We start from the raw sequence: 27,765 nt of genomic DNA, 5'->3' as shown, positions 1-27,765 counted from the left end.
CAATACAGTTACAGATTAGCAAATGTAATATACATTGTTACACAGAAAGCTAGACACACTTTGTAGACACCTGACCATAACTCTGTTGGACACACAATTGTATATGATGTGTTTGGATGCTGTAACATTCGTGGGGATGAGTGGAGGTTATATAAAAGCAAAGAGGTTACTATGTTTGGAATGGGATATTTAAAATGCACATATAGGCATGATGGCCAAGTGGCCCAAGATTTTGGGATGGATGGATGGATGGATGGATGGATGGATGGATGGATAGATAGATAGATAGATAGATAGATAGATAGATAGATAGATAGATAGATAGATAGATAGATAGATAGATAGACAGACAGACAGACAGACACAAAAATACCAGCTATGTTAACTGTGCAAATTGCACACTAGTTTAGTAGATAATGTCTTCACTCTTCACATGCTATAGAACTACTGTATGAATTATGTCTGAGCTCCCTGGGAATTACTGTGGCTAAAGCAGAGAAAAGGGAATTTAATAATCAAGTTTACAAGCAGAGGGGTTTGGAGAATTCCTGCAGCTGCCTCAGGTTGCCTGTTGGTGTGATTCATCACATCAAATAGATTTTACCAAGATGGTATTAGAAATTATTTACATTACCATAAGATTAGCTCAACTCTTCTTTTTTACAGAGGTGACGAATCTCTGCTCCACTACATCAGGCTTAATTTCTTTGTTTATCACATAGATTGTTGAACTCTATTACTGTACGTTTATATTTTGGGGATAATAAGGATCAAATCTTTAGTGACAGAGGGGATTTAAAATGTTTTAAAGGTTATATATCTCTAATATAGTTCATTGTCATTTGACAATCTCAGCAGGCTCATGTTCCAGCCATTAGATGTGTACACCCAGACTGTGCTGCTATATGCGTCTGAAACTCTTCTTCAACTTTTTTCCAAGTCAGCATCAGCATTTAATGTCTCTTGGGAGGTTGAAAAAACAGTGCAACAATTGCCTTCCACAGTAAAATATTTATTACTTTATGTCCTCGCTCAGTTGCACTACAAACCTCTTTTAATTAGACTGTAGAGATGGCCTAAAAGGAGTAGTGTTTATTTGCACAGAGAGCCATACAAACATTTAGAAAATTGTATTCTATTGAAAAACACACACACACACACAGCCTTCTTTATCAGGAAAATTGTTACATCTCCATGGTGTTCAGACACAGAAAATCTGGCGAAAGATCAGAAACTATGGTGTTTTCTTTCTTTGTTTCTTTTTTTAACAAGATCCAGCTATTTAAGGAACTAAGTAACCTGAATGAAGCGAACGTCCCAGAAGAACACTACACCCAACAGACAGTGATCTGAATGTACCTCATTTGAAGCTTAAGCCAGGGAAACTTGCTTATATCCATCCTCATTAAAAATGGAAGAGCTGAGCATTTAAGGCCTCCCTCACTGGGAAAGAGGCAACGAATATTACTGTTTCAGTAAACTTATACTTTTGGGAGTGTGTGCAAGATGGTGTAAAGCCTAGCTCAGAGGTTCAAACTAATACTGCTGGGAAGACACACAGTCTGCAGTGCAAATGGGTCTGGATCAGATATATTGTCTTTGAATCACTTAAGCTATATGTGTTCTCTCTTTGTCTTTTTCTCTCTCTCTCTCTCTCTCACAATCACTTTCTTTTTTCTCACATTGTCTCTATGGCTGCTGCCACTTTTCATCACCTCCACCTTTTAACATCACACTATCTTCTTTTTTTTGAGCATATAAATTGGCCTAAAAGGTTTTTAGTGGTGCTATACTGAGATAAAAGCTAAAATTCCAGGTGTCAGTCTGTCTTAGATGTAAAAGATAAAAGGTAAAAGAGATAAAAAACAATCAGTCCTTCTGGTTCTGTAGGCTAGTTCATCTTATATCATCAAAGAATATATACCTTTGCAGAAGAAATGGACTTCACTGGGATAACACTGAAGTAATAGGTCGTGATTGTGTAATTATTCATCCTTGTTGCTGGGAAACTCCTATATTCATTCTGGAGAAACCAGTTGCCATCCAAAGTCATATAATTAGTTGAATCGAGTCCAGCAGTACACATGGAGGCCCACGTGTTTGTTAGAAAAAAAAATAGAAACATGCATCATCATGAAGCCTGAAGAACTGTCAAACAAGTCATGGAGAAAAATCTGGAAAGATATCAGTTAGGGCTTGGGAATTAAACCTTTGAATGTCCTGCATTTATTAAAGATGGAATGGCAAAACAGTGACCATCCACCGAAAGTCAGTGACTGGGTTATTCAGAGAAGCAACCTAGAGGCCATAGATAACTTTGAAAGGAGCTGAGGATATCCACAACTCAGATGGGAAAAGCTGTTCACAGGACTCACCACAAAGCTACTATATGCATGTACGTTATATAGCTATAAACTGTCACTAACAATGTAGGTAAGCACTACAATGACAATGCACTGTATAGCATTCTTCAGTGTGCTTGTAGTTTCTTTACTGTCCCAACCTGCCATGTGCTTTCTAATTCTCTGAAAGCATGCTAATATTTACTGTCCTCATTAGTATTCTTAAGTTTGTGTGTGTTTATATGTGTGTGTCACCACTGTTGATTTCCTGATCTCCTCACCCACGTCTTCCCTTGTCGCCCTTCTCTGTCTGCGTCCATGGCAACAGCCAAAAACTTACCAGGTACTTCAGGTAACTATCGCCTCGTTCAGTGTATGGTCATTGCAAGACGTGGCCACTCAACCTTCTTCATAGCATGAGCTTGGGGTCATTGCCTTGCATGGGAGCACTTGGGGTGACGTAAAGAAAGGCCATGGTGCTCCATTCCAATCACTCCCACGAGAGGCCCTCAAAACTCAGAAGCTTCTGCCGCCGGCAAATCAGTCCATTATCCTGGATTAACACTTGCTTAAGCTATGAAAAGATTTCCAAAAAGCATGATTTGATTGTGTCAATAAGGAATGGATAGAATATAGGTTTCGTATCCATAAAACAAATAGTCGTATCCGGTAACTGCTTCCATAGACTTTCCCAGCAGGAACAGTTTCATATTGTCTTGTTACATTTCATATAGTATGGACTAAGCTTAGAACTAGGACTTGAAATGGAGCCACTGAGCTAACAAGCTGTATAAAATGGTGTTGGTGAAACACAAAGAAAAAGTGATGTAGGAGTCGCAGCATGTTTCCATATCATCAGCGTGTGCATGGCACTGTCCTTGAAAAAGTGATTCTGTTCTGCTATATGCAGCGTTACGTGTCTTTTGTTCTGGTCCATTGATGTTTCCCTGTAGTCATTTCTTTCTACCATGTTTGTGTATGTGTTATGTCTTATATTATGACAAGAACTCTGGTATATTCTGGTCTAATAATCTTATTGGATTTGTAGAGATTGCTAGCCTGTGAAGAGAATTTATTTAAATAATTAGAAACTATAATTTGCTTTTAGGATCTAATCACACCCACACCTTATTTCCCAGAGACTATTATGTTGTACATGAGTGTTTGAGATCTTTTTTTTTTGACTGAATTTACTGAATGGAAACAAAATATTTAAGCTGCTTACATTTGATATTTTTTTGGTAATAGATTCCTTTATAGACTTGCAGTTTTAATTCATGTAAAAATATATTCTTTTGTGTAAATATTCAGATGAAATCCTCATTATTATTATTATTATTATAGTATATGAGTTCAAGTTCACAATAAGGGAAAGTCAAATTTCACTTCCCATAATTCTGGTGTTCATTGGACTACATTAAATCTCATAAGCCATGTAAAACTACATAATGATTCATAAAGGCTTACTCCAACAGGCCTCAGATCTGTCAATTTCGATGTCAAGTTGATTCTCACATTATACATTTTGTATTATGGCAAACTCTTTCATTAGAATATCATGACAAACATTTATGAATGTTTACTATAAAAGCATGCATACATTTGAATGAATTTGAATAAGTGTTTTGGTATTTTGTTTGACATCAAACTATCACTTGTTTAAATTCATTCAAATATATGCATGCTTTTATAGTAAACATTCATAAATGTTTATGTACATGAACATTTAACTGAGACGTTGTCATAGCAAGTGATGTCTGGTCATGATACTGAATCAAAGGGCTAAATTGTTCTATTGTTTATCAGCAACTCTGTCTTCAGTATTAAGAAACCGTTATGGTTTAGTCTTACAGCATGGAGTCTCTTCAAAAGCATAAACCTCTTTCATTCAAACCACTTAAAACTCTGGATTCTGTGGTCCCTTCATGTAATTGTAAGTTTTACAGTGTTTGCTTTCAAAGGCTTTGTAAAAAAAAAAAATCATTAATCCACATAGCTTCTTTATAATATTGTTGCTACTATATTTCATGTATTCCTACTAATGATGTACGAATGTGTAAACGAAGTAGCCCTAAGTAAATTAGCCCATCAAATCCATTGAACATGTTACCGTGCATCAATGGACTGAACTTGTCAGTGGTACCCTGCATGAATCTACATTCTGAGCTAGAAAGAAATCAGGCCCAGGCTTAACTTCACTGTATTATTCCTCATGGCCATTGGTGGTGCTGTTCTTCTTGGTTTCTTAAAAGTAAACAATAATCCAGTTTAAGCCATGTGGATGACAAATATTGAGCCACATATTATTTATTTTGCAAGAGCTTAGCCCAGCTATGACTGTTTGTACCAGCTGGTCCTAATCCTAACACAACCTTATGTCAATACAAATCCATCACTTGACTCGGGTATAATGTCAACTTGACATTAAAAATAGTTGAAAACAGTTTTTACAGCAGCTGACTGGAAGCTGATAATGTAGATATGCAGTATGTCAGTGGTTAAGGACATCAGTTTCCCACTTTCCCAAAAGTCATTGCTAACCTGTTAAAACTGCAGTCCTATTACACTTTCAAATAAAAGTGTTTGTCCAGGGTGGATGCATGTGTAAGAATACAGAGTAGATAGATTGTCTGATTTGGCTTTTCACCCAGGCAGTCCACTTTTTATTACACCTAAGAAAATGAGCAAAGGCTAAAGGAGTATAGTGTGCATATTTTAACACATAAAGCTTTTGAGTCTGTTCCTGTGCATAAATTATGTATTTATATCAACAAGCAGCTTTATAGGTCACCAGATGTTATGGTGTAACAGCAATAAACAGTGATAATTGAATTTACACACAATAACACACAATATATTATATGTAAGCATGATAAGAAATTTAACCTGAAGAATTAAACCTAACTAAAAAGCATTATTAATAACCCATTATTGGGCTCGTATTCATGTCAAACCATCACACTCTGCTACCAAATGCTGCACAATAAAATATTATTTTAAAACAACAATCAATTGTTAGTGCTCTTCTCCAAGTTCAACAGTTCAGAAAGATGCTGTGACTGGTTTCTGAAAGCTCATGCTTGCCTTCACCTTCCCAGTTGCTAGCTGTCATCAGATCTAGCTGATGGGTGGGACGCTGGCAAAATAACTAAACTGGGAAAGAATGTGAAAGAAATCTCAACTGTTGAGAAAATGTAACTTTCAAAAGAAACCCGTGGTTTATTTGTAAAAATCTGTACTAAAACATCACAAAATTATCAGCACTTACTCAAAAACAATGTCCAGTCACCATATCATCTTTAAAACTAAGTCCAAATGTTAATTGAAGTAAATGGGTTTATATGGGTGTTAAATATGGCACTGCAGAAGCCATTTTTCCTCTCATCTCTCAGGGTCACTTTGCCAAGTGCAGCAGCAGCAGGACACATTCATCACTGTGAACTAATGAGAGCGCACTAGCACCACAGTAAAGACACATAGTTAAAGTTTACATGCTCACATTAGCACTGAAACATCACGCTCGGGTTGTGGACAGGACCAAAGGTGCCAAACACCTACAACACCCTGAACCAAATGACCAGCAGACATTTCATAGCGTCCTTAGAAGCTAGGGGTCACGGAGAACACGACAGGCAGCGAGTGCACTAGAGGCACTAGAGGGCTATTGCTGCTGCAGTGGTCGCTGCAGGGAGGGGAAAGTCATTATTCCAGGTGGCAATTACTCAGCACAGCTCCAGAGATGACGGAGTTCACCAACATCCGCTCGCTCAAAGTTAAACCCGAGAGACAAATTAACCCTCAGCAAGCTCAGACATTTTTAAAGTTGGTCATATTTCTTTAAGGGCTGAGTCAGACCAGAGGAATGTTATACTGGAAGTCTATTTTATTTCAGGTGGCAGCAGCCATTTTTAATATGCTTTCTACTAAAAAAAAAAAAGAAAAAAAAGTGGACCATCTATCAGCACTGATCGGCCACATGAGAATGCTCAAAGTCAACAGCATGACCTCATGGGATTTTTTTCTGTTGAGGATTTTTGTTTTGTTCAGGATTTGATGCTGCCTAATCATTGATGCTTAACATGGCATAGGGTTCATTTACAGAATATAAAAAGTGCTGTACATAAAGCAAAGACCCTTCATTTATTAATATATATATAATTTTACGATCGTAAACATCCTCTCAGACAAATCCACGGCCACCTTCACGAGATTTTATCACATTATCACAGACCCTGCACCAGTTGCTATGCAACATCCTCGCGCAGGTAATCAGCCTGTTCGTGCTGCACCTGGCCGCACCTCTTTATAAGCCCTCCGACTGTTTTACTCTGTGTGCGGGTAGAGAGCTGTGCCAGATAACAAAGCAGCGCTATGCAACTTGTGAGATATTTGAGGAATAGAAAGAAAAGGAACTCAGGAGTAAAGAGAAAATATTCGAGATAAATATTTGAGTACTTTCATTTAAGAACGATTTGTCCATTTATAATTTGGTGTTTTCAGGTTCCACGGGGTAGAAATCCACTTTTGGTTTCACTTTTTGTGTTAAGATGAATGCTCTAAAGCTCCTGTATAACTGACTCCCATATCGTGTCACTCTACCCTCATGTGCACTCCTGCAAAAAGCCTTGTGGCTAGCGCTACTGAGTGGTGTAACAAAACTACATGGTTCATGTCCCTAGCCAAGTCGCTCGGGGTTTGTTGAGCTGGTTGGTTGGCGGTGGGCACGCCCTTTCCCGTCTGCCCTACTCTTGCACTTTGTTCCCTTAATCATATATCGTCCTATCAGGGACAAACTGACCCTGCTATATGCCTCTACCCACATCCCACGCCACAATGATGCTCTATTCTTTCAAGGTTAGTCTGTGTTGATTCAGAGGAAGAGAAAAAGTTTCAAGAAACAGATAATAGCACAACCCATGACCTATTTCCCTCATGTTAGACATTTATTATTAGTATTATTAACTAGGGCTTGCAATTCCTCGGGTTTTCCTCTATAAGCTACAATAGTTGTAGGAGTGCTTCAGTGCCTTCTGGATTAAACTAGCGTTGATTAAACTGACTCTTTCAGTACAACAGGGCAAAACTCTGTAAGCACTGTAAATTAACCCCCATTATCAAAAACTGCACTTCTTTCAGTTAACTGAAGACTTCTACAGTTATCCATGAAAGTTACTTCATGAAAATATGTTAAAGTAGGGCAGTAAGTTGAAAAATCAGCCAATCATACTCACAACCTTAATCTGTCAAACAATTAATGAAGCCAGTTCCACTCACACCAGCACTGCTGTTGATAACACAGTAAATTTAGTAAGACTTCCTAGAAAGCCTATTTTTTCACAGGCTAGAGAAGAGAGGAAAAAATAATTTTGACACATTTTCCAGATCGTTACTCTAGATGTACTCAGGATGGAAGTATAAGGGCAATCAGTGGTGTCCTGAATAGACAAGCAATTAAAAGTGTGCACCAGAATGAACTCTGTGCTTTAACCTGTCCATGCCCTAACATGCAAAACATAAATGCTTTCATGTGTTCTTCAATCACAGGGAGTTCTAAAGCTCAGCATTTATATAATCTGTCATTTCAGAGATCATTTCTCCCCCTTGTTTTGTTCTCCAGACCCAAATGCATTGACTCAACATGGTCCTGATCATGCACTGATCGGAGGAGTGGTGGCTGTGGTGGTCTTCATCACGCTGTGCTTCATCATCGTCTTGGGCCGCTATCTGGCCAGGCATAAAGGTAGGTATCGCCTCATCTCTCTGTGGCCCTCTCCTGAGGCCTAGAGAGTGTGCTAAAATGCTTGAACATTGTCCACTGCTGTTCCTTACGTGTCTGTGACCTATGTGGGACTGTGTGGACAGGGACATACTTAACCAATGAGGCCAAAGGAGCGGAGGACGCCCCTGACGCAGACACGGCCATCATCAATGCGGAGGGGAACTACGCACATGCAGAGGAAAAGAAAGAGTACTTCATTTAGCACCTCTGTTTCTTCCTTTCTGTTGCGTAACTGTCACGGCAACGCTGCTAGCCGGCCCGGGGAGGGCGCTAAGTCACTCGGTGCAGCCTGCTGGGGCTCCGGGTCTCCCTCCTCAAACTCCTAAAGGAGCTTACTTAAGCCTCTAACATGGGCAAAATTGACACCAGAGAGCGTTGCCGTTTTATAACGCCAGTCTAATCACCAAAAACAAAAAGCCGTTGAGTTTGTTACTGTAACACCAGGTCCATTTAGGCTCAAACCATCATATTCCTCCCTCCAACTCGCCATCCTTTCATAAAAATCAGTTTGTTTGAGTTGCCAAGTGCCAAAATATACAGACACGTTCTGTGTTCGTTGTTGTGCTTTTTTAAACTTATTTTTTCCCATTGAATACTGCTTTCTTTACCCCCCTCACTGTGCCTGTTATATACCTTTTGCAGATATTACCAGGGAGCGGCAAGAAATGTGGTTCATCTCAAGTCGGAAAACCTTGGCTTTGCCAATAATTACGCTTTAAGGCAAGAATATGTGCGCTGCATAATGTGAATATTTATTGTCTGTTCTTTTTCTTTCTTTCTTTCTTTCTTTTTTACATTGTGAAAGTGAGTGTCCTCTGAAGTGTACGCCATTACAAGAATGTTATATAAAGAAAAAAGACTGAACATGGACATTTATGTAATATATGGATACCAAAATATTGACAAAATAAATGAAAAATGAAGTGATAACAATTGAAAGCACAATTCATAATTGTTCCTGGCCTAATGAAGCAAACATATAGCTTATTGTGTTATTATATATGTCTGTATATCCTTGCTCTTTTCATATTTGGCCCTTAATTTATTTTTAAAAGTGAAAGAAAAAAAAATGTACCACATATAAGCACAAACTCATTGTTAAATATCATTGGTGTAGACAGTCTCAGGATCAGACAACGAGCATAGCTGCTTTTTTCTTGTTGCTGTTGTTTGTTTTTTGTTATTTTTTCAAATTTCCGTCTGTCTGCTTGACCAATCATTTCATTCCCAATATGAGAACTGAGGATAAATTTATGATGTAGTTTCAGATTCCCCCTTGTTAATATTGCTGTACTTTATTTTGCTGATGTGATTATTGGTGGAAAATATTGTTAAAAATATGGGATTCCATATATGAACATTTGTATATTAGACAATGCAAAGCCTACTTTCTGGACATCGTTTAAGCCTTTCGGTTATATGACACTGTCGGTTGGGACTCTCCTTCCACCGAATATCTGACTTAATCTGTGTCCAGAAAATCTGCTCAGAGTAATTTAAAGTGTTCCATACTTTTATAAATGCATTCACATAAGTAACATTTTTTCCCTAGCATAAGGCATGTATATAATGTGAATAATTCAGTATTTAGTAGTTTATTTAAAAGAATTTTAAATCTTTATTCCTCTTAATGTCCTGTTTTAAGTTAAAAACATTTCATAAAATTTCACGTTTGTACTTTTTTCTCCTCTGTATTATTTAATGATTTTTCAAAACTGATGGACACGTACACATTATTATTATTATTATTATTATTATTATTATTATTATTATTATTATTATTATTATTATTATGCTTTTATAAGCTTGCGAGTAAACAGAATGAGTTCTTCAGAAGGTCAGAACATTCACCGTTATTGCCTTTGTGTTTGCAACGAAACATATGACACACTGAAGCACTCAGTATCAGGCAGTTTTTAAAACACGTTTCAAATGTCCATACTTTATTTAACACTGTTTGTTACATCTGACAGAGTTTAGACATTTTGTATGAAAATGTACTTTAATTTGGTCTAGTGTTTCTTTTCTTTTTTCCTTTCCTTTGTTTTCCATTTTTCTGACTGTATTACAAAGTGTGAGGTTTGCTTTTACACGATTACATATCCAATATCCAAACTATGCCGCTGTAAAAAAAAAAAAAAAAAAAAGAAAAAAAAGAAAGAAAAGAAAAGAAAAGAAAAAAAAAGAGAAAGAAAAGGTACTCAGAGTAAAATGCACTTATATCTGCTCTTTTTCATGCAAAGATGAATGTGTGTAGATGTCTTGTCTATTCAGTGAGATCCAGATAAGAAAAACAACAGGAAAGTGATTCAGTTTGGTTACCTTTTATTATTATTATCATTATCATCATTATTATCATTATTATTATTATTATTATTATTATTATTATTATTATTGGCTAGCTTTTTGCTGCCATCTAGTGATGAAACATTCCATGGCACTGCAAATCAACACCAACTCGAGATGTCAGATTTATCAATAATTCAAATTAATTGTAATATTTTCCATCATACACTTATATCAGTAATATACTTTTACCTCTGTAGCTCTACACGACATCTCTCTTGCTTAGGCACTCGTCACGTTTTATAACAGTTTTAAGGAGAATGTCAGGGAAGTGGTTAGCTATTCTTCACCGGCTGAAACAGATATTCAGTGTGTATAATAAATAAAGGGCAACACTATTCCACATTCTTCTGTATAGTTTTCAGTCTCACTAATGCATAACACTTTACCACAGGACTCACATAATGTGTACATACCAGATGCCAGACTTACAAAACACATTTACTCTGAATAGTTTTTTTCTACACACAAAACTTAGCAAGTAAGGAATACAACACAGACCTTTTCCTCTGTCCATGTTTGCTTTTTAAACATTTATGAAATAAAATAACTTTGCTTTCTGTGCGACTTTTTCTCCAGTTTGTTGGGAGCGTTTAGCTTAGCTCAGTGCTTCTGGAAGATTCCGGACATTTACACAAAGAGGACGGTTGTTTCGTTCAAGAGTGTTAAAGGAATAAAATCCACTCTAAATTATTCATCTTTGCTAGATTTATTTTAAATGCATTTTATCGCCAAACTGGACTGTTGGTGTTGGTTAAACATTTTGCTTTTATTAGTATTGTTGTTTTTTTCAGTCTTGCTTTATCTCTACCTATAGAAAATGATTTCTGAAGAGAAAACAATGCAGCAGAATTTAAGTCTGCCCAGCTCTCTTAGCTCCTCATCTGTACACTCTGCTCACACAGACCTGCTTTCAAAGCTTTACTTTTAATGCTAATACCATCAATACCACTGTGTTCATCATCTCATAGATGGCTAAGTAGCTGAGTCAAGTCTCTGCAGTTATACTGTACCTGTCATATAACTGCATTGCATTCTGGAACTTTTGTACAACGTTTGCTTTCTCCTCTACTTCTACACTGGATTCCTTATAAATATGGTGTTAAATATTGGAAGAATTAGATCTTGCTCTGTTGTTTTCAAAAGTTAACACTAAAACCTGACTCGTATCCCTTATATTTGCTCGGAATCAAAACCACCAATTTTAACTGTGAAGGTATTGTCACCCTGTGAAGTCATCAAGGTTCACAAGCATAATAAAATGACAGCACCACTAACAGATTAGCACGAGAATCTCTAAACACATCAGAAGAATTTTAAAAGAAACATATTTAATGTATTACCTGGTGGAGTTTGCCTTTAAACCCTCAAGTGCTTTTCGTGATGCTGGGGAAATGTTCCGCCTCAGTTACTGTGGATAAAAGCTTTTGCTATTTGAAGTTACATAATCATGAAGCCACAACTCCTGCTATGGAATAGTGAATGGCTATAGATTATTTAGTATGAGATAAATGCAGTCACACTACTGGAGTGCATGGTGTTTTTAGGAAGGGACTGATTAGTAAGGGGAATAATAATCAAGCCGAGTGAATGGGGAATTCTTATCTCCAATGGTATTTGATATTTCTTATTCTATTATATCAATCTAATTAAAAGTTACAGTAATGGAGATTAGGAATATTACAGGAAATCCGTGTGGACGCTGTGCTACTAGTGCAGCATTTCATATGCACCTGTCTACATATATGCTTTAGCATGTTAGCATAACTGTGAGGGTTTTTTTTTTTTTTGGCGACTGACACTTCATTAAAGTAAAAAGAAAAAAGGGGGACGGGGGTTATTATACATCGGACAGGCAGATGAATGAGATCACCTTGACAAGTCATCTAAAGTAAGAGGCTGGAATCCCCCAAGTGCTGGCAGCACACATTGCAATTACACATTTAAAGATAAGCGATTGAGTTTTTAATAGTGTTTTGATCCCCATTAGTTTAAACTTAATTGAGAACAGACTACTGACTTTGAAGAGAAATTAAATCAGCATAGTGTGCAAGTGTTTGAGAGTTAGTTAACAACTTTATTATTATGGAAAAATACTTTTAAAAAAACTGTATATCAGACCTTTTTGACTGGAAAATTAATCAGAGGTTTTAAAAAATATATATTTTTTTGGAACAAAAAAACCCTGTGAAATCCATGCTCACAAACCCTGTTATGATCTTTAAAAAAAAAAAACTAACTTCAGTGGTATAAACTCAATTAAAGGAGGAAGAGAAAATTGGCTCTGCTTTCACAATGAAATTAAAGAGTAGAAATTCATTTTCCTAGAACAGGCAGTACTGTAGACATGTGCACTAGTTAAACCTTCATGTATAAATGAATAAAGCTTTGCCTGATAATTTAATTAATTTATTAATAAACATTTTTTTTCTTACTCAATTTTCAATAGACAAAATCGACAGAACACAGTGCACCCCTTAGATTTTTGTAAATATTTTATTATATCTTTTCATGTGACAGCACTGAAGAAATGACACTCCTGCTACAATGTACAGTAGTGAGTGTACAGCCCATATAACAGTGTAAATTTGCTGTCCCCTCAAAATAACTCAACACACAGCCATTAATGTCTAAACCGTTGGCAACAAAAGTGATTACACCCCTAAGTGGAAACGTCCAAATTGGGCCCAATTAGTCATTTACCCTCCCCGGTGCCATGTGACTCGTTAGTGTTACAAGGTCTCAGGTGTGAATGAGGAGCAGGTGTGTTAAATTTGGTGTTATCGTTCTCACACTCTCCTACTGGTCACTGGAAGTTCAACATGGCACCTCAGGGCAAAGAACTCTCTGAAGATCTGAAAAAAAGAATTGTTGCTCTACATAAAGATGGCCTAGGCTATAAGAAGATCCAAGAGCCAAGACCCTGAAACTGAGCTGCAGCACGGTGGGCAAGACCATACAGCAGTTTTACAGGACAGGTTCCACTCAGACAAGGCCTCGCCATGGTCCACCAAAGAAGTTGAGTGCACGTGCTCAGCGTCATATCCGGAGGTTGTCTTTGGGAAATAGACATATGAGTGCTGCCAGCATTGCTGCAGAGGTTGAAGGGGTGGGGGGTCAGCCTGTCAGTGCTCAGACCATACGCCGCACACTGCATCAAATTGGTCTGCATGGCTGTCGTCCCAGAAGGAAGCCTCTACTGAAGATGATGCACAAGAAAGCCTGCATATAGTTTGCTGAAGACAAGCAGACTAAGGACATGGATTAGTGGAACCATGACTGATGGTCCAATGAGACCAAGATAAACTTATTTGGTTCAGATGGTGTCAAGCGTGTGTGGCAGGAACCAGGTGAGGAGTACAAAGACAAGTGTGTCTTGCCTACAGTCAAGCATGGTGGTGGGAGTGTCATTGTCTGGGCCTGCATGAGTGCTGCCAGCACTGGGGAGCTACAGTTCATTGAGGGAACCATGAATGCTAACATGTACTGTGACATACTGAAGCAGAGCAAGATCCCCTCCCTTCAGAGACTGGGCCACAGGGCAGTATTCCAACATGATAACGACCCCAAACACACCTCCAAGACGACCACTGTCTTGGTGATAGACTGGCCAAGCATGTCTCCAGACCAAACCCTATTGAGCATCTGTGGGGCATCCTCAAACAGAAGGTGGGGGAGCACAAGGTCTCTAACATCCACCAGCTCTGTGATGTCATCATGGAGGAGTGGAAGAGGACTCCAGTGGCAACCTGTGAAGCTCTGGTGAACTCCATGCCCAAGAGGGTTAAGGCAGTGCTGGAAAATAATGGTGGCCACACAAAATATTGACACTTTGGGCCCAATTTGGACATTTCCATTTAGGGGTGTACTCACTTTTGTTGCCAACGGTTTAGACATTAATGGCTGTGTGTTGAGTTATTTTGAGGGGACAGCAAATTTACACTGTTATACAGGCTGTACACTCACTACTGTACATTGTAGCAGAGTGTCATTTCTTCAGTGTTGTAGATATAACAAAATATTTACAAAAATGTGAGGGGTGTACTCACTATTGTGAGATACTGTAATTACCACAAACCTAAGACTAAAGGTATACAAACTTTTGGCATAATTGTAAAATATATGCTTGGTTCAGAAACATCTTATTAGCCACATAACACCTTACCCTGTGAAGCACGGTGGTGGCAGCATCATGCCATGTGGCTGCTTCTTTTCAGCTGGTAGTGGGCTCTTGACTCTAGTCAAGACAGAAGGAATCATGGATAGCGCCAAACACCAATATATGTTGGCACAAAACCTGCAAGCCTTTGTTAGACGACTGAAGGTGAGAAAAATGACACCATCCAGCACAACAACCCAAGGCACAGATTTTTTTTTTTTTAATCAAAGGAAAGGCATCAGAAAAATTTATATTTGGTTTTCACTTTTGTTGGTTGCTATGTCACATTAAAGATGAAAAAAATATCATTTCAGTTTAATTTTTTTTACATCACAGAAACATGCAATTTTAACAGGGCACAGTTTGACTTGTTATATCTACGGACATTCCCGGAATATCTGACCATTTGTCAGTGTGAAAGTAAAAACTTCCTGCTCATATGATTTTTTTTTTCTTGGGTCTCGCGGGGCTTATAGTCACAGTGCATGTCAACCCTTCTGGCAAGCTTTCTATAAAATATATAAATAAATAAAATAAATGTCTAAGGGCAAATACAAAACTAGATGCTGATAATCCTCATCCATATTAAAACATTTTTTTAAATATTATTCTATTGGTTTAAAATGTTTTTTTACACAAGTTACTTTTATAATTGAAAATCATATTTATTTATATATTTATTTAATTATATATATATATATATATATATATATGTTTTTTTTTAATTATTACTTTTTTCTTCTTTTTTTGTGAGAGAAATACAAAATGAGAAATCCCAAATAGGGTCATTGCACATATTTTGAAAATTCCTGACTGTAGAAATGACACCATGATGTAAACAAATGTTTATATTTACAAATTATCTTACTGTTTAATTTTTTCGGGTTCAGGTTACTGTCTATGTGGAGTGCCCGAGTTCCCTCCCATTTCCTAAAAATAACACATGCCACTCCATGGATTTGCCTTAAATTGGCCCTAGGTGAGAATGAATTCTAATGTGTGTTTGGGGCTCTGGGATCGACTGGTGTCTCATCCAGAGGCTTTTCCCAGCTTTTTCATTTACTGTAACACTGCAACCCACTGACCTGGCAGAAGCAAACAGTGAAAACAAAGTGTATTACAGGTTTGATTTTATTGAGTACAAGCCATTTACAAACTGCTCGCTCATAAGCATATAATCATACATGGCAGTTAGTTCACAACCTGTAACAAATCCCTCTGTTAATGAGTATATCGGCACAAATGAGCACTACATTTAGTAACCATGTTATGCTTTTTAGTGCTGAGACTATTGTGCTACATTTGAATGGATGCATGACATTATGACAATCAAAATTCAAGCATAATTAAAATTAATGTAATTACTGTACAGTATAACAAAGTGCATAAGGTGAATGTGCTGAGAACACTAAGATTCCTAAATTGTAAAGCAGACTCTTAGATAATTAAGAATCCTTTCCTCTGAATAATATTTGGCTCATGCACATCTCGCAACAGGAATAATACAAATATCGGTTATTAAGCCATGCTAAAATTTTATTTGAAATGTTTAGTAACAGTGCAAATTTAGTTCTATACATTTATTCATAAACATTATGAAAAAGTAAAGAAAGAACTAAAGTAAAAAAAAGAATTATACTCAGAATTACACAACCAAAACATTTACTCCTGAGTGAAAACTACAGGTTGGACCACTAGAGTATTAGGACATAATGGCTTAAATTTAAATCATAGGTGAATTTAGTACAGTGGCAGTGATCATTAAAGATTACTTTCTTTTCAGTTAAAGGGAAAAAAGACAAACTAAATTTGTGAGGATGGAATTAATCTTATGGTCATTATTAGTCATGACAGATGTCCTATTATTGCACACAGAAGGAAATTCATATGAAACTGTTACAATTCTGTTACAGAAGGCAGCTTTTTGATAATATGGGATTTCATTTAATCTTCCTTTTTCAGTCATGAAATGCTGATGTCATGAAAAGTCATGAAAGTTTTGATAAGATCTACACTGTATACACCCTGGCAGTAAGGTTCAGAACGTTATTATTATTCCATTCCAGCTACGTACTTTTAAATGAAAGGAATTAAACACACACACACACACACATACACATATATATATATATATATATATATATATATATATATATATATATATATATATATATATATATATACGCACAAAATTTTGGATTTTGGGGGTAAAGTTAGACTCTTAATAAGAGTTAGACTCTTAGATTTAACACTTAATATCACAACTGAGGCTGAAGTCACTCTCCAAAACAAACTTGTACCAATGTTGTGGAGTATCATATGTGAGAGAACAAGCAGTCTGCTTCTTATCCAGTCAAATACAAGCAAAATGTCAAAACAACAGTGGCTGGTTTACTAATATGTGTGCTATTAAGGTATTTTCTTATCAAGTTATATTAGAACAATTACAATAAATGAATGACTCTCAGTTGTGCAGAATGCCACCAAATGCAGGTAAAAACAGTGCAAAAGCAATTTCGTCCTTCAACTCCATGGCTCTCAAAGAGATGTCTGAGAACTATAACCAGGGGAGTTATGATTATTTTTCCTATTACGATCCACTATCATCAAAGACTACATAGAACGTCAAACAGGAATCTACTGACAATGTAAAGAAATACTCATTAATAATCATTAATCAAATAATCATTTAAAAAGAATTATTTTACACATTTCAACAAATGTGCTTAATTTGTTTCGCATGTTGAGGCACAGTGTATATTGTTGTTATTACACTGCTGATTTTATTTACCTGTGATCAGTGAACATATGCAGCTTAAGCCTGAGTTGATATCTACCTCCACAGAATCTGAATAATCCTGGCTATCCTGAGTAACTTACACAGGAACGTTTGGTTTAGTGAGACCCTTCATCTGCTGTGAAATAGCCGCTTCTGCGAAAAAGTCTGCACAGCTGTGCGGATAAATAAGAAATTTCAAAACAATTCTTCACAGAAGCTTTTCCTAGTACTGCATACAAAAGTCGGAAAAGCAGTCCCTAGGAAATTATGTTTTGAGTTCTATTCTTCCACACACAGCACCGTTTTAAGGAAGTGTTTTAAGGAAGGGGAATTCGACTAAACTTCTTTGTTTACAGAGCACAGTGACTAACAACTGAATGGTTATAATAACTGCTTTTTAATAATTAATCATTAATGATTTGTTTACAAATATAAATAAGATACGTCAATTCGAAGTGGTTATGTTTTGTTTCACATTCAGTGCAATTCTGTTGAAACTCCTTCCTTCCCCCCCCCACCCCCCACCCCCCCCAGTGCTCGGTTTGATCCACTGTAATACTTTTCTGGATCCACATCCTGACCTCAGCTCACAAGCTGGCGACCCCTGTGATATTGGATTTCATTTAATGCTTTTTGCTCACTGTTGTTTTGTTAAGAACTTCACTACATAAAACTGGCAGTTAGGTTTACACCAACAGAAATCATAAACCATAACTGGCTGCTTTCCAGCCTGTTTTTCCTCATGATCAGCTCAATCATTAAAAAACTAAATACTGAAAATGTGAAAATTATATACACAAAGTTTTGATACATGAGTCAGCTTTAAAACGTAAGTGTGCCTGTGACCTATACTGTATTTGCTTGTATTGAGCTGCTTGTATTATTTAATTTTCATGATTATGTTTGTGAACAATCACCGGGCTTAGGAAAAGTGCCCAAATTATTATTATTATTATTATTATTATTATTATTATTATCATTATTATCATCATTAGCTGTTCCATTAGCTTGAGCTGGCTCACTGCTCACTTCAGGCTGAGTTGGTTCACTGCCCCAGGCCTCGAGGCAGGGCAGGTTTGGGGAGGCAGTGGGTGTGAGGAGCACCGAGCTGGGCGAGTCTGGGGACAGATACCTGGCTAAGACATGCAGCTGCTCCGGCAGCATAGAGGATTTAGTACACACACTCTCACACAGACCTGAGAGAGACTGCTGTGTCTCCTCCATACTCTGCTTCAGCTGGTTATGTTCTTTCAGCAACTTCTCCTTCTGAAGCCTCTGTTTAAAACAAAAACATAAATGTGAATTCCACAACTGTCCCATTTTATTAACTGAGATAAACAAATAGATTTTATTTTGTGCAAGTACTAAGTTATTTGGATATTTTTAACTCTTAACTACCTAGTCATACTATTAACTATTTTCTTTGTAGGCTGTAGCAGTACAAATGTCTTTGACTGGAAATACAGGATGGGGTAGATTTATAAACTCTGGCAGTAAGTGTATTCATTTGTTTGATGGTAAAGTGATCAGGAATGTGGATCAGAGAGACCACGACCAACTAAAACCAGGTTATCTAAACTGTGTTTGACTAAAATATTCCTAAGGGTATGTTTGATATCAATCTAATCCGTATTTCATGATGAACAAAGTGGTGAGATTTTAAATATCATACAAGCTTAGGAAACAACATTTACAGTACATGTTGAAATACACCCACACATATAGATACTGGGTCCCCTGGGCTACTCAGGAAACCTTTTGTCTTTGTTTCCATAGACTCTGAAATTTTAGATTAGATAAGCTTTTCAGGAAACTAATTAACATATAGTTCCCTAGGGTAAACTACATGAAATACGTTGTGCCTCTTCCATCCGTTATACACCTGAAAGAGGTTCGGGGATATAAAAAAAATAAAAATGTAGGCAGATTATATACCATTAAAACCAACACTCTTGTTTTTATTTTCTATACATCATGTACGCCTTTTGTACAATAAATCCATTTATTACTTTCACTAACTAATAGTAAATTGTAATAGCAAATAATACTACATTTATTTAGTTAAATAATGAAGTTGCCAGTTATTATACACTGGAGTCAGATAATTAAATATAAATATAATATTAAATATATTAGAGTCAGATATTGGAAACACATATTTAACCTTTAGATGCACCCATTTCTGTCCTTAGTCATAGGAAAGCAGCAGATTAAGAAAATGCAATTTTATATCTTTGTCCTTCAAGGCCCTCAAACATGTTCTAGCATGACAATACATCTGTACACAAATACAGCTCTATGAAGACCTGATCTGCTAAGGAAGGAGTAGTGTCCTGCACGGAGCTGTGACCTCAACCCCACTCAACACACCTGAGATAAATCTGAATGAACACCAGGCATCTTCACCAGACATGAGTACCTGACCTCACTAATTCTCTTGTGCCTGAATGAGTGCAAATCCCAACAGCCATGCTCCAAAATCTAAAAAAAGCCTTCCCAGAAGAGTGGAGATAATTATAATAGTAAATGAGGGATTAAATCTTGAACTGGATGTTCAAAAAGTACATATAGGTGTGAATATGAAGGCCAGGTGTCAACAAACATCTGGCAATATACTGTGAGAAGAAATGTAATGTCCCTACATTAATAATATGCTTCAAAAGTAGCAATAGTAACAATGCTAAACTAAATGACTATATTTGGTGTGACAATCTTTTGTTTTTTTGAAAAAAGTGGTGGGGTGATGGTAGCTCAAGTGGTTAAGGCTCTGGGTTGTTGATCAGAAAGTCTGGGTTCAAGCCCCAGCGCTGCCAAGCTGCCACTGCTGGGCAATTGGGCAGGGCCTTTAACCCTCTCTGCTCCAGGGGCGCTGCAACATAGCTGCCCCTGTGCTCTGACCCCAACTTCCTTAGCAGGGATATGTAAAGAAAAGTGTTGATTCCACTGTGCTGTAATGTATGTGTGGCAATAATAAAGGCTTCTTCTTCTAAAGGTGATTAAAATCAGGTACAGGTTGTACAATTAAATAAAGAAGTTTGCTTATTTATTTCTTTTATTTATCGCTGACACTAACCAAAAGTTTTATTTTACTCCTTGCTGTCAGCTTTTACTGAATGCTGCCACCTGGCTTCTGGATGTTACAGCAAGAACTGGGAATAATGTCTATGTCTCATTCAGACCTGTTCCATATCCAAGCTGTCACCTTACTCTGCTTTCACATAGACAGAAAAAGTGCTGCCTGGAGCATTGTTTGTGCCGATATGAAAAAGGTGGAGGAAAGGGGGGGGGGGGATAACACTGTCACTACAACAATACTCTGAACCAATCCTAGCTAGTGTTGCCTCACTGCTCTAGCCTTCTATCTGTATTATATTTATTATTATCAGTACTAAAGATTGAATAAAGGTTCATTTAACTCTGGCACTGAGAAGTTTGATTGTCTTTGTTGTAGCTTTGTGATAAAAAAAAAAGGAGCTGCTTGTGTAACTTGACTGTATGCAGCCTCAAATAAAGTGGGATGTCACATCATGTAATGATGAATGTCCCAAAAATAACCAGCTTGATATTTTTAGCTCTACAGCAACATCGAAATCTGAACATTTTCTATTCTACATGTCATAATTCTCAGTATATTCAGTCACTAACAAGACCCTATGTTTGGTTTTACTTGCTTGCTCTCCATCTTGCAACCTGGTTGTTCGGAGATAAAGCACTTGACGTCACTCTGCGCTTTTCTGAAAAGTTGAACTTTTTTTCAATTCTGGAAGCACTCCACTGTGACCAAAAATACACAGGCAGCAGCTTTCTATAAAAGCAGTCGCATTCCACCCACCGCATGGTCACTTCCCAAAGGATTACATGTAGAATCTGAGATGGTGTTTGAGAGAGAAAGAACCAAAAGTAAAAAAACGACCATACTTCCTGTTTCTGCAAAGGGCAGTGAGAGTGCATTCCACCCCTCCAACTACACTGTAACTTTGTATGGATACTTATCTATCGCAATGCATTGTGGGATTTGAACAGTTCTCCAGATATTCTACGATACACTTTCAATAATTATATAAATTCTCTTTAAGTACTCGCCATATAGTGAATAAGGTATTATTCAGGGCATATTGCAGTTTGATTAAAGTTTTGTTTTAGATTTTGTACATGCAAACACACTCATTAGCCATTTAAAGTGTTATAATCAAACAATAAAAATGTACCAGTTTTTTGATCTCTCCCTCAAGTTTAGAGATTAAGTCTAGCTTTCTCTTCCGGCTACGCTGTGCAGCCATGCGGTTTTTGCTTCGCCGCCGAACATCTTGCACAAATTCCAGCTGTTCAGGTGTGAGTCTCTGCTCTTTCAGAAGCTGCAGGAAAGCTCGCCTGCTCATGCTCGAGATCTGCTCGACGGGGAACGGCAAGTCCACCTGAGGAGAGAGAGAAGAGAGCCTCATAAAGTGCCCTTGAACAAGAATGGCCTAGGGACATTTCAACACCTTTACTCTAATTAGAAATGCCAGCATTATGAATATACATTAATCTGCAATTTTGAAACATGTCCATTTCCTCCTGCCAACCCAAACAATATAATAACTGACTAGTCTAAAATCTGCAGATAACTGCGAGTAAACTTTTGTTCATCACAGGTAGACATGAGTGTTAGAGACTAGGTTATACAGGTTATGGAAGTGAGTGCATATCTGGCTGCTTCTCTTTGTGCTGTGTATGTGTTTTATCAATAACAAAAGGAACAAGATTTGACTGGTCACCAGTAAGGGGAGCTGTGTAGTAGAAGAATCTAGCAGAAAAAAAGACAGTTCTTTTCTTCTTGCTTCCCATGCCTTACCTTACTGTGTTAATATTTGCATCTAGGTCATGTTGGTTTGTTGTTTTCTTTGGCAATGCTAATTGCAAACAGTTACCTATTGCAAATGAGCCAGTGTTTCTCAGAGTAAACCTGTAAGGTGAGACTCTAATATATTGTTTTATATCTAGTAGCTTAGGGAATCAGAAGAATTTATTTTCTTCATTTATTCAGTTCTTATTCATTTAATTTTCTTGTTTTTTTTTTTTTTTAGGCGGGACAGTTGAACTGTTGAAGGGGTTGAACACTTGAACCCCAAAGTTTGCTGTGGTTTATTATTTTCTCCCCACTAATGTTTTATTTTCCTCCATTATCCTTCCTGATTAGCTTTTATTTAAATGCGCAGCAAATAAACACTATTGATGTAAAAAAAAAATGTATTGCTTCTAACATTTTTTAAAACTACTCTCAATATATTAAACCTAAACTTAAGCTATGTGATTTCATTCACCTCTAATGCCAATCATCGAACTCACCTCACATGCTTGCTCACTGCTAACCACAGAGTCGGCCTCATGCTCGCATTCAGAATTGTCACCAGAATTTATAGGAGACACAAATGGACTCTCTCCGCTTGTATCTCTGGATGGACTGTTACCCAGTGAGGGTGAATCCTCCTTGGAGTTAAGATCTCTCAGGAAAGGGCAGTCATCAGGTGCAGCACCTAAGTCTAAGTGTCTGAGCCAGTGGAAATCAGGGCCATTTCCAGCAGCTGCCTGCTCCATGTGCTCCGGAGTCACTGTCAAAGAGGAACTCATGTCTGGCCAGAACCCTTTCGCCAGATGCTCAGCCACCTCCCTTTCCACTGTGCTTCTCTCAGTGGAGCCATCACTGTGTCCTGGGTTAGGGAATATTTGCTCAGGGGAGTCAAATGTCTCTGTGTTGATGCTCTCGATGCTCTCCAAGTTGCTCACTGATGCGATGCTGTCCAAGACTTCACTTGTTTCCCTGGAGGACAGGGGACACAACTGGCTGCAGTCCGACGTTGGCTCTAAATCTCTTACAGGCTGCTCAATTTGGCCTTCAGCAACGTTTGGCATGTTTAGACATTCACCTTGAACATCCTCCATTGCCAGTCTATTCAAAATGCCACCATCACAGCCAGCTGTGACAGGATGCACATTGTCACTCTCACTGCTACATGGCATTGAAAGAAAAGGACACACTTCAGCGGTAGGTATGGATGAAGATGGCACCAGCTGTGGCCCACAGTTCTGTAAACACAGTTCTGCTTGGTGGTCAGTAGCAGACTGGAATGAGACTGAAGGTAAATCTAAAACATTCTTATCAGAGGTGACAGAAGGACTTTCATTAGGACACACTATATCGCTAGGTGGTACATTCTGTACTGCCTGAGCTCCAGAACCCAGAGCTACCCCATCTTCTTCAGTGTTAGTGCATTGTTCGTCGCTACTGTCGCAGGCTGTGTTAGCAGCTGGCGATTCATCATTGCTGTTTCTGCTCTGGCTGCTGTTTTTGCTCTTCCTCTTGGCTTCCTGAGACGTTTCGCTGCCATCAGAGAACTTGGGAATGAGGAACTCAAAGCACGCTTTGTCAAGATTGTGAAATCCCAATAGCTCAGCACATCTGTGAATTTCCAGGATGTTTTCTTTGGTGAAGTGAAGTTTTGCAGTGTAGGCAAACTGCAGCAAAGGCACAAAGCCCTCTACTGTGACCTGGGAATGGAAGAATATAAATGGAATAAACATCCAATAATGTCATTTGTGTCACTGTAAACACACTTAAGTTATTAAGTGTTATTAATAAGCTCCAACCAAGAACAGAAAATGATTTGTATCTACCAACAATGGCGCTTTATCAGATTATTTCAGAAAATTGCACACCAAGATTAATGTAATTTATCTTAAAACCACATCAGCTGTTGTTAGTTACTAGAGATTAACTAGTAAGATATAAAACTGACAATCTGTTTTTCCAGGCTGACAAATGTAGGATGCATAGGGAGCCATTTATGGCCCATAATCCCTTAAAAAAACTAGTGAGATTTATCGGAAACCCAAGTGAAACATCAAAACCGACACCCTGTCAGTGTAAATGTGGACTAAAACTGACAGGAACTATCTTGAGACGATCTTGCGTTGCTTCCTTATATAACCAATATTAGCAAAGAAATGACACACGACAAATTTTTTTTTTGTTCAGTGAGCTTATCATAAGTTATATCATATCCAGATATCAAGCTGCATGTGTAATTACTAAAGCAAATGATTACTTCCTCAGGCAGAGTGATGACCGAGTTCCATCCCGTGTGGTTTAGGAGTCTGGTGTAAAAATAGGAGCTGCAGCATGCCAGTACTGAGCAGTGGGCTCGAAAGCTCCTGCTCTCCACTTCCACGGTCACATCACACAAGATGTCCTTCTGCCTTTGCTCATGCAGGCAGCGGAGGACATGCATACTGTGTACAGCTGACTGGAAGGTAAACACTGACGTCCGGGAGCCATCCACAGACATGGTGCTGAATTTCACCTGCAGAACAACAAAAAAGAGGAATAAACTGAACAGGGAAGTGAAAAAAAGTAGAAAGGCTACTCCTTAAAGATCACATGGCATAATGGAGGTCATAAATTCAACTTTAAAGCAAAATTAGGTGGCTAATTAAACAGTAAATCTTAATGTAATATGTAATTAAGTACGGATTATAACATAAGGGAAGGTAGGATGTGCTTTGGTTTTGTCCATTTTCTCCCTGAAGTTGCTGTCATTTCAGCTTACCCATGATTTCTGTTTTAACTTATTAATGAGCAGCACATTATTAACTGTTTATAGTTACATTTAATGATGCGAAAGCCTCAAATAAGTTCCTGTTACTGTAGTTACAAACATTTAACTAACTAGTCTCTCTGTTTTTTTCTCTTGAATTTAATAATACAAAAAATTGAAACATCATTTTACCTAGAAATTGCTTGTTAGTGTATATTTACTGACTTGTTCACCATCTTATTAGGTTATAGCAACAGAATGTCTCAGATTACTCCAAGTGCCCATCATAGCCGTTACTATAATGACCTAACAATAGAAATGTTGAAATGATAACAAGAACATTAGTATAAACCTCTCATTTGACTTGCAGTCAGAGCTGCTGCTATACAAAATATAATTAACAACTTCTGATCAACAATTCAGAATAAAAAATTCAACAGCATCTATAAATAAAAAAGCCTTATACAGCCTAAATTATTTTGTGTAATAGCTTTTTCACATCCTCCTAGGCCCAATGAACCCCTGCTTTTATCACCATCTCAAGATCACCATCTCAGTCGCCATCTGATTACAGCTTGTCAGCTGAGACATATAGCCAGTTTCACCTGACATTTATATACCTCATGGATGCATACTGGAATCAGGTATGTGCCTGCCTCCATGCTCACTTACATATACTCCAATACCATCTATATGCATCATAATTATACTGTATACATCTGCCATGATAAACAGGTTGCATGAAATAACAGGAATCTGGTCATATTTTTCACAACTAATAATCAAAGCACAGCAAAGCAAACCGGAAGCTCTGCCCTGAGAAACTAACTAGAAGAGGAACTACAGCATGTGAGAAAGGCCAACCTAAGTGTGCAGAGCTGTACAACCATGTTCGATCAATTAAAAACAAGAACAAGGTGCCATGAATTGCGCTCACAGAGCTATTCCTGAGCAAGTCACAAAGCACCTCTCACATGCGAGAGCACTTCAATTCTGCGAGCACGAGTAGTTCCTTTGCCCAGGGTCTACATTTCGTTTGTGCCACCTTTTTTTTTTTTTTTTTTTATTTTAAATGATCACACTCCCTGATACCACTCAGTGCACTCGTTTTCTCCAGCGCCCTATTAAAAGATACTCTTTGAACCATAAAACAAAATAAGGATGCCCCTAATTGCTTGATGATGCCCCTATTTGCTTAACATTAAACCGGTTACTCGTGCATGTACTTGTACTTAGACTGAGGAAAAGTTGTACTGATGCATCCCTACTGCCTAAATTCAGCTTTTTCCTGACCTAACACACCTGATCCAGGTCATGACGGACATGACAAGAGAACTGATCCGGTGTGGTGTGAAACAGGAAAAGTGTGTATGCACTAGTTCTATCATGCTGCTTGTGTAAATAACCTGTAATGCTGATGTAGCCTGTGGTCATCTGAAGTGCAACATGTGCAGTGATCTCCCTGAGGTTACACACCTGCTAATAAATTGAATCAGGTGTGTTTTTGAGTGAAACTCGGGTCTGGGTGGCAAACTTTCCTTTTAACACTCCTGATAAACTGACGTCAATTACTATCCTGTTTAATATCTGCTCTGGAAAGCGATGGGGTTAGGAGGATTAGAAAATCGCCCTTATTGAGGATGGTAAGGTAAATTGTTTCAAATCAGGTGATGAGTCCAGTTGAGGTTGTGTGGTCACTACAGCATGATGGTGATGAGCTAACTTTTTGTCTGGTAACACACTGCGGCCTTTAGGGCAACACCTAATGCACACAGCTAGCTAGATGCATGAGCTAGTCGATATGCATCACTAAAAACTAAACTATTGAGACGATCTTTTACTTTCTAGGTGACTTTGCTTAACCGTGATCTAACGAGTGCCCAAGTAACTATAGCTTGGTATTTTAAGCAGCACAAAATGAGCACTGCATCGCATTCATCTACACCCCTGTTCCTAAGTTATCGTCTGATAAAATTCACAGACAAGCCTGAGCCATTTAATCACCCTAGTTTATTATAAGGATCACCTTTCTGAGTTAGATTAATGGTGAAACTCAATCCTGTAATAAGGTTACACGTTAACATATACAGGAACAAGCCTGCGTATATCCTACATTACCCATTAAACAAGCACAATATTAAAAACAAACAAACAAGCAAACAGTAATAACTGACCTGACATATCACCTGAGATGAGAAAATGTCATATAAAATCCTCAGCTAGCCATCATACAGCTGCGGAAAAGAACAAAATAACAACAACAACAAAAAAGAAAACATTAGCTAGCTAGCTGTACAAGTTGCGAAGACATGGGGGTCATGTGATTGAACACGGGGTTGCCAGATCGGGAGAATATGAACCAAACTCATGAGTCACGCTATATCGCATCGGGCATAACATTATGACCACCTGCCTAATATTGTGTTGGTCCCCCTTTTGCTGACAAAACAGCCCTGACCCGTCATGCACTGTGTATTCTGACACCTTTCTATCAGAACCAGCATTTCTGCAATTTGAGCAACAGTAGCTCGTCTGTTGGATCAGAGCACAAGGAGCCTGCGCTCTCCATGTGCATCAATGAGCCTTGGCCGCCCATGACCCTGTCACCGATTCACAGGGTTCCTTCCTTGGACCACTTTTAATAGATTGACCACTGCAGACAAGGAACAGCCCACAAGAGCTGCAGTTTTTGGAGATACACTAGCCATCACAATTTGGCCCTTGTCAAACTCTTCTGACACATCACCTTTAAGGATAAAATGTTCACTTGCTGCCTAATATATCCC

The 27,765-nt window shown here is 38.0% G+C and overlaps 2 protein-coding genes across 11 annotated transcripts in view; one reads left to right on the top strand and one right to left on the bottom strand.

Annotated features, from left to right (window-relative positions):
* Window positions 1–11,027, top strand: part of cadm2b (cell adhesion molecule 2b) — a 162,898-nt gene extending 151,871 nt beyond the window's left edge. For 4 of the 9 annotated variants that reach the window (XM_058412895.1, XM_058412889.1, XM_058412887.1 and 1 more), the window contains 4 exons: window positions 2,671–2,694; window positions 7,960–8,082; window positions 8,205–8,310; window positions 8,764–11,027. In XM_058412895.1, the coding sequence (XP_058268878.1) occupies window positions 2,671–2,694; window positions 7,960–8,082; window positions 8,205–8,310; window positions 8,764–8,869 (359 nt within the window). In that variant the 3' untranslated portion in view covers window positions 8,870–11,027. Of the gene's footprint in view, window positions 1–2,670; window positions 2,695–7,959; window positions 8,083–8,204 lie in introns of all 9 variants that reach the window. The other 5 variants (XM_058412892.1, XM_058412890.1, XM_058412888.1 and 2 more) reach the window with 5 other exon arrangements.
* A 4,712-nt stretch (window positions 11,028–15,739) lies between these two features.
* LOC131368101 (transcription regulator protein BACH1-like) lies at window positions 15,740–27,312 on the bottom strand. Of its 2 annotated transcripts, none has more exons than XM_058413979.1 (5): window positions 27,154–27,312; window positions 24,491–24,745; window positions 22,734–23,933; window positions 21,614–21,820; window positions 15,740–18,680 (listed from the first exon to the last, which is right to left on the bottom strand). In XM_058413979.1, exons 2-5 carry the CDS (start codon window positions 24,728–24,730, stop codon window positions 18,303–18,305), a joined length of 2,025 nt encoding a protein of 674 aa, XP_058269962.1. In that variant the 5' UTR covers window positions 24,731–24,745; window positions 27,154–27,312; the 3' UTR covers window positions 15,740–18,302. The 2 variants fall into 2 exon arrangements, with proteins under 2 accessions (XP_058269962.1, XP_058269963.1); XM_058413980.1 differs by having other exon boundaries at window positions 27,166–27,303.
* Window positions 27,313–27,765: the final 453 nt, after the last annotated feature.

The sequence above is a fragment of the Hemibagrus wyckioides genome, linkage group LG17, assembly GCF_019097595.1.
Source record: "Hemibagrus wyckioides isolate EC202008001 linkage group LG17, SWU_Hwy_1.0, whole genome shotgun sequence".
Lineage (NCBI taxonomy): Eukaryota > Metazoa > Chordata > Actinopteri > Siluriformes > Bagridae > Hemibagrus > Hemibagrus wyckioides.
This window is presented reverse-complemented; position numbering and strand designations above follow the sequence as displayed.

Coding starts and splice junctions, on each gene's coding strand:
- LOC131368101 (XM_058413979.1), bottom strand. CDS start 24,730: ATGTCTGTGGATGGCTCCCGGACGTCAGTGTTTACCTTCCAGTCAGCT. Junction 23,934..24,490: donor TCATCACTCTGCCTGAGGAA/GTAATCATTTGC, acceptor TTCCATTCCCAG/GTCACAGTAGAGGGCTTTGT. Junction 18,681..21,613: donor AGGGAGAGATCAAAAAACTG/GTACATTTTTAT, acceptor TGTTTTAAACAG/AGGCTTCAGAAGGAGAAGTT.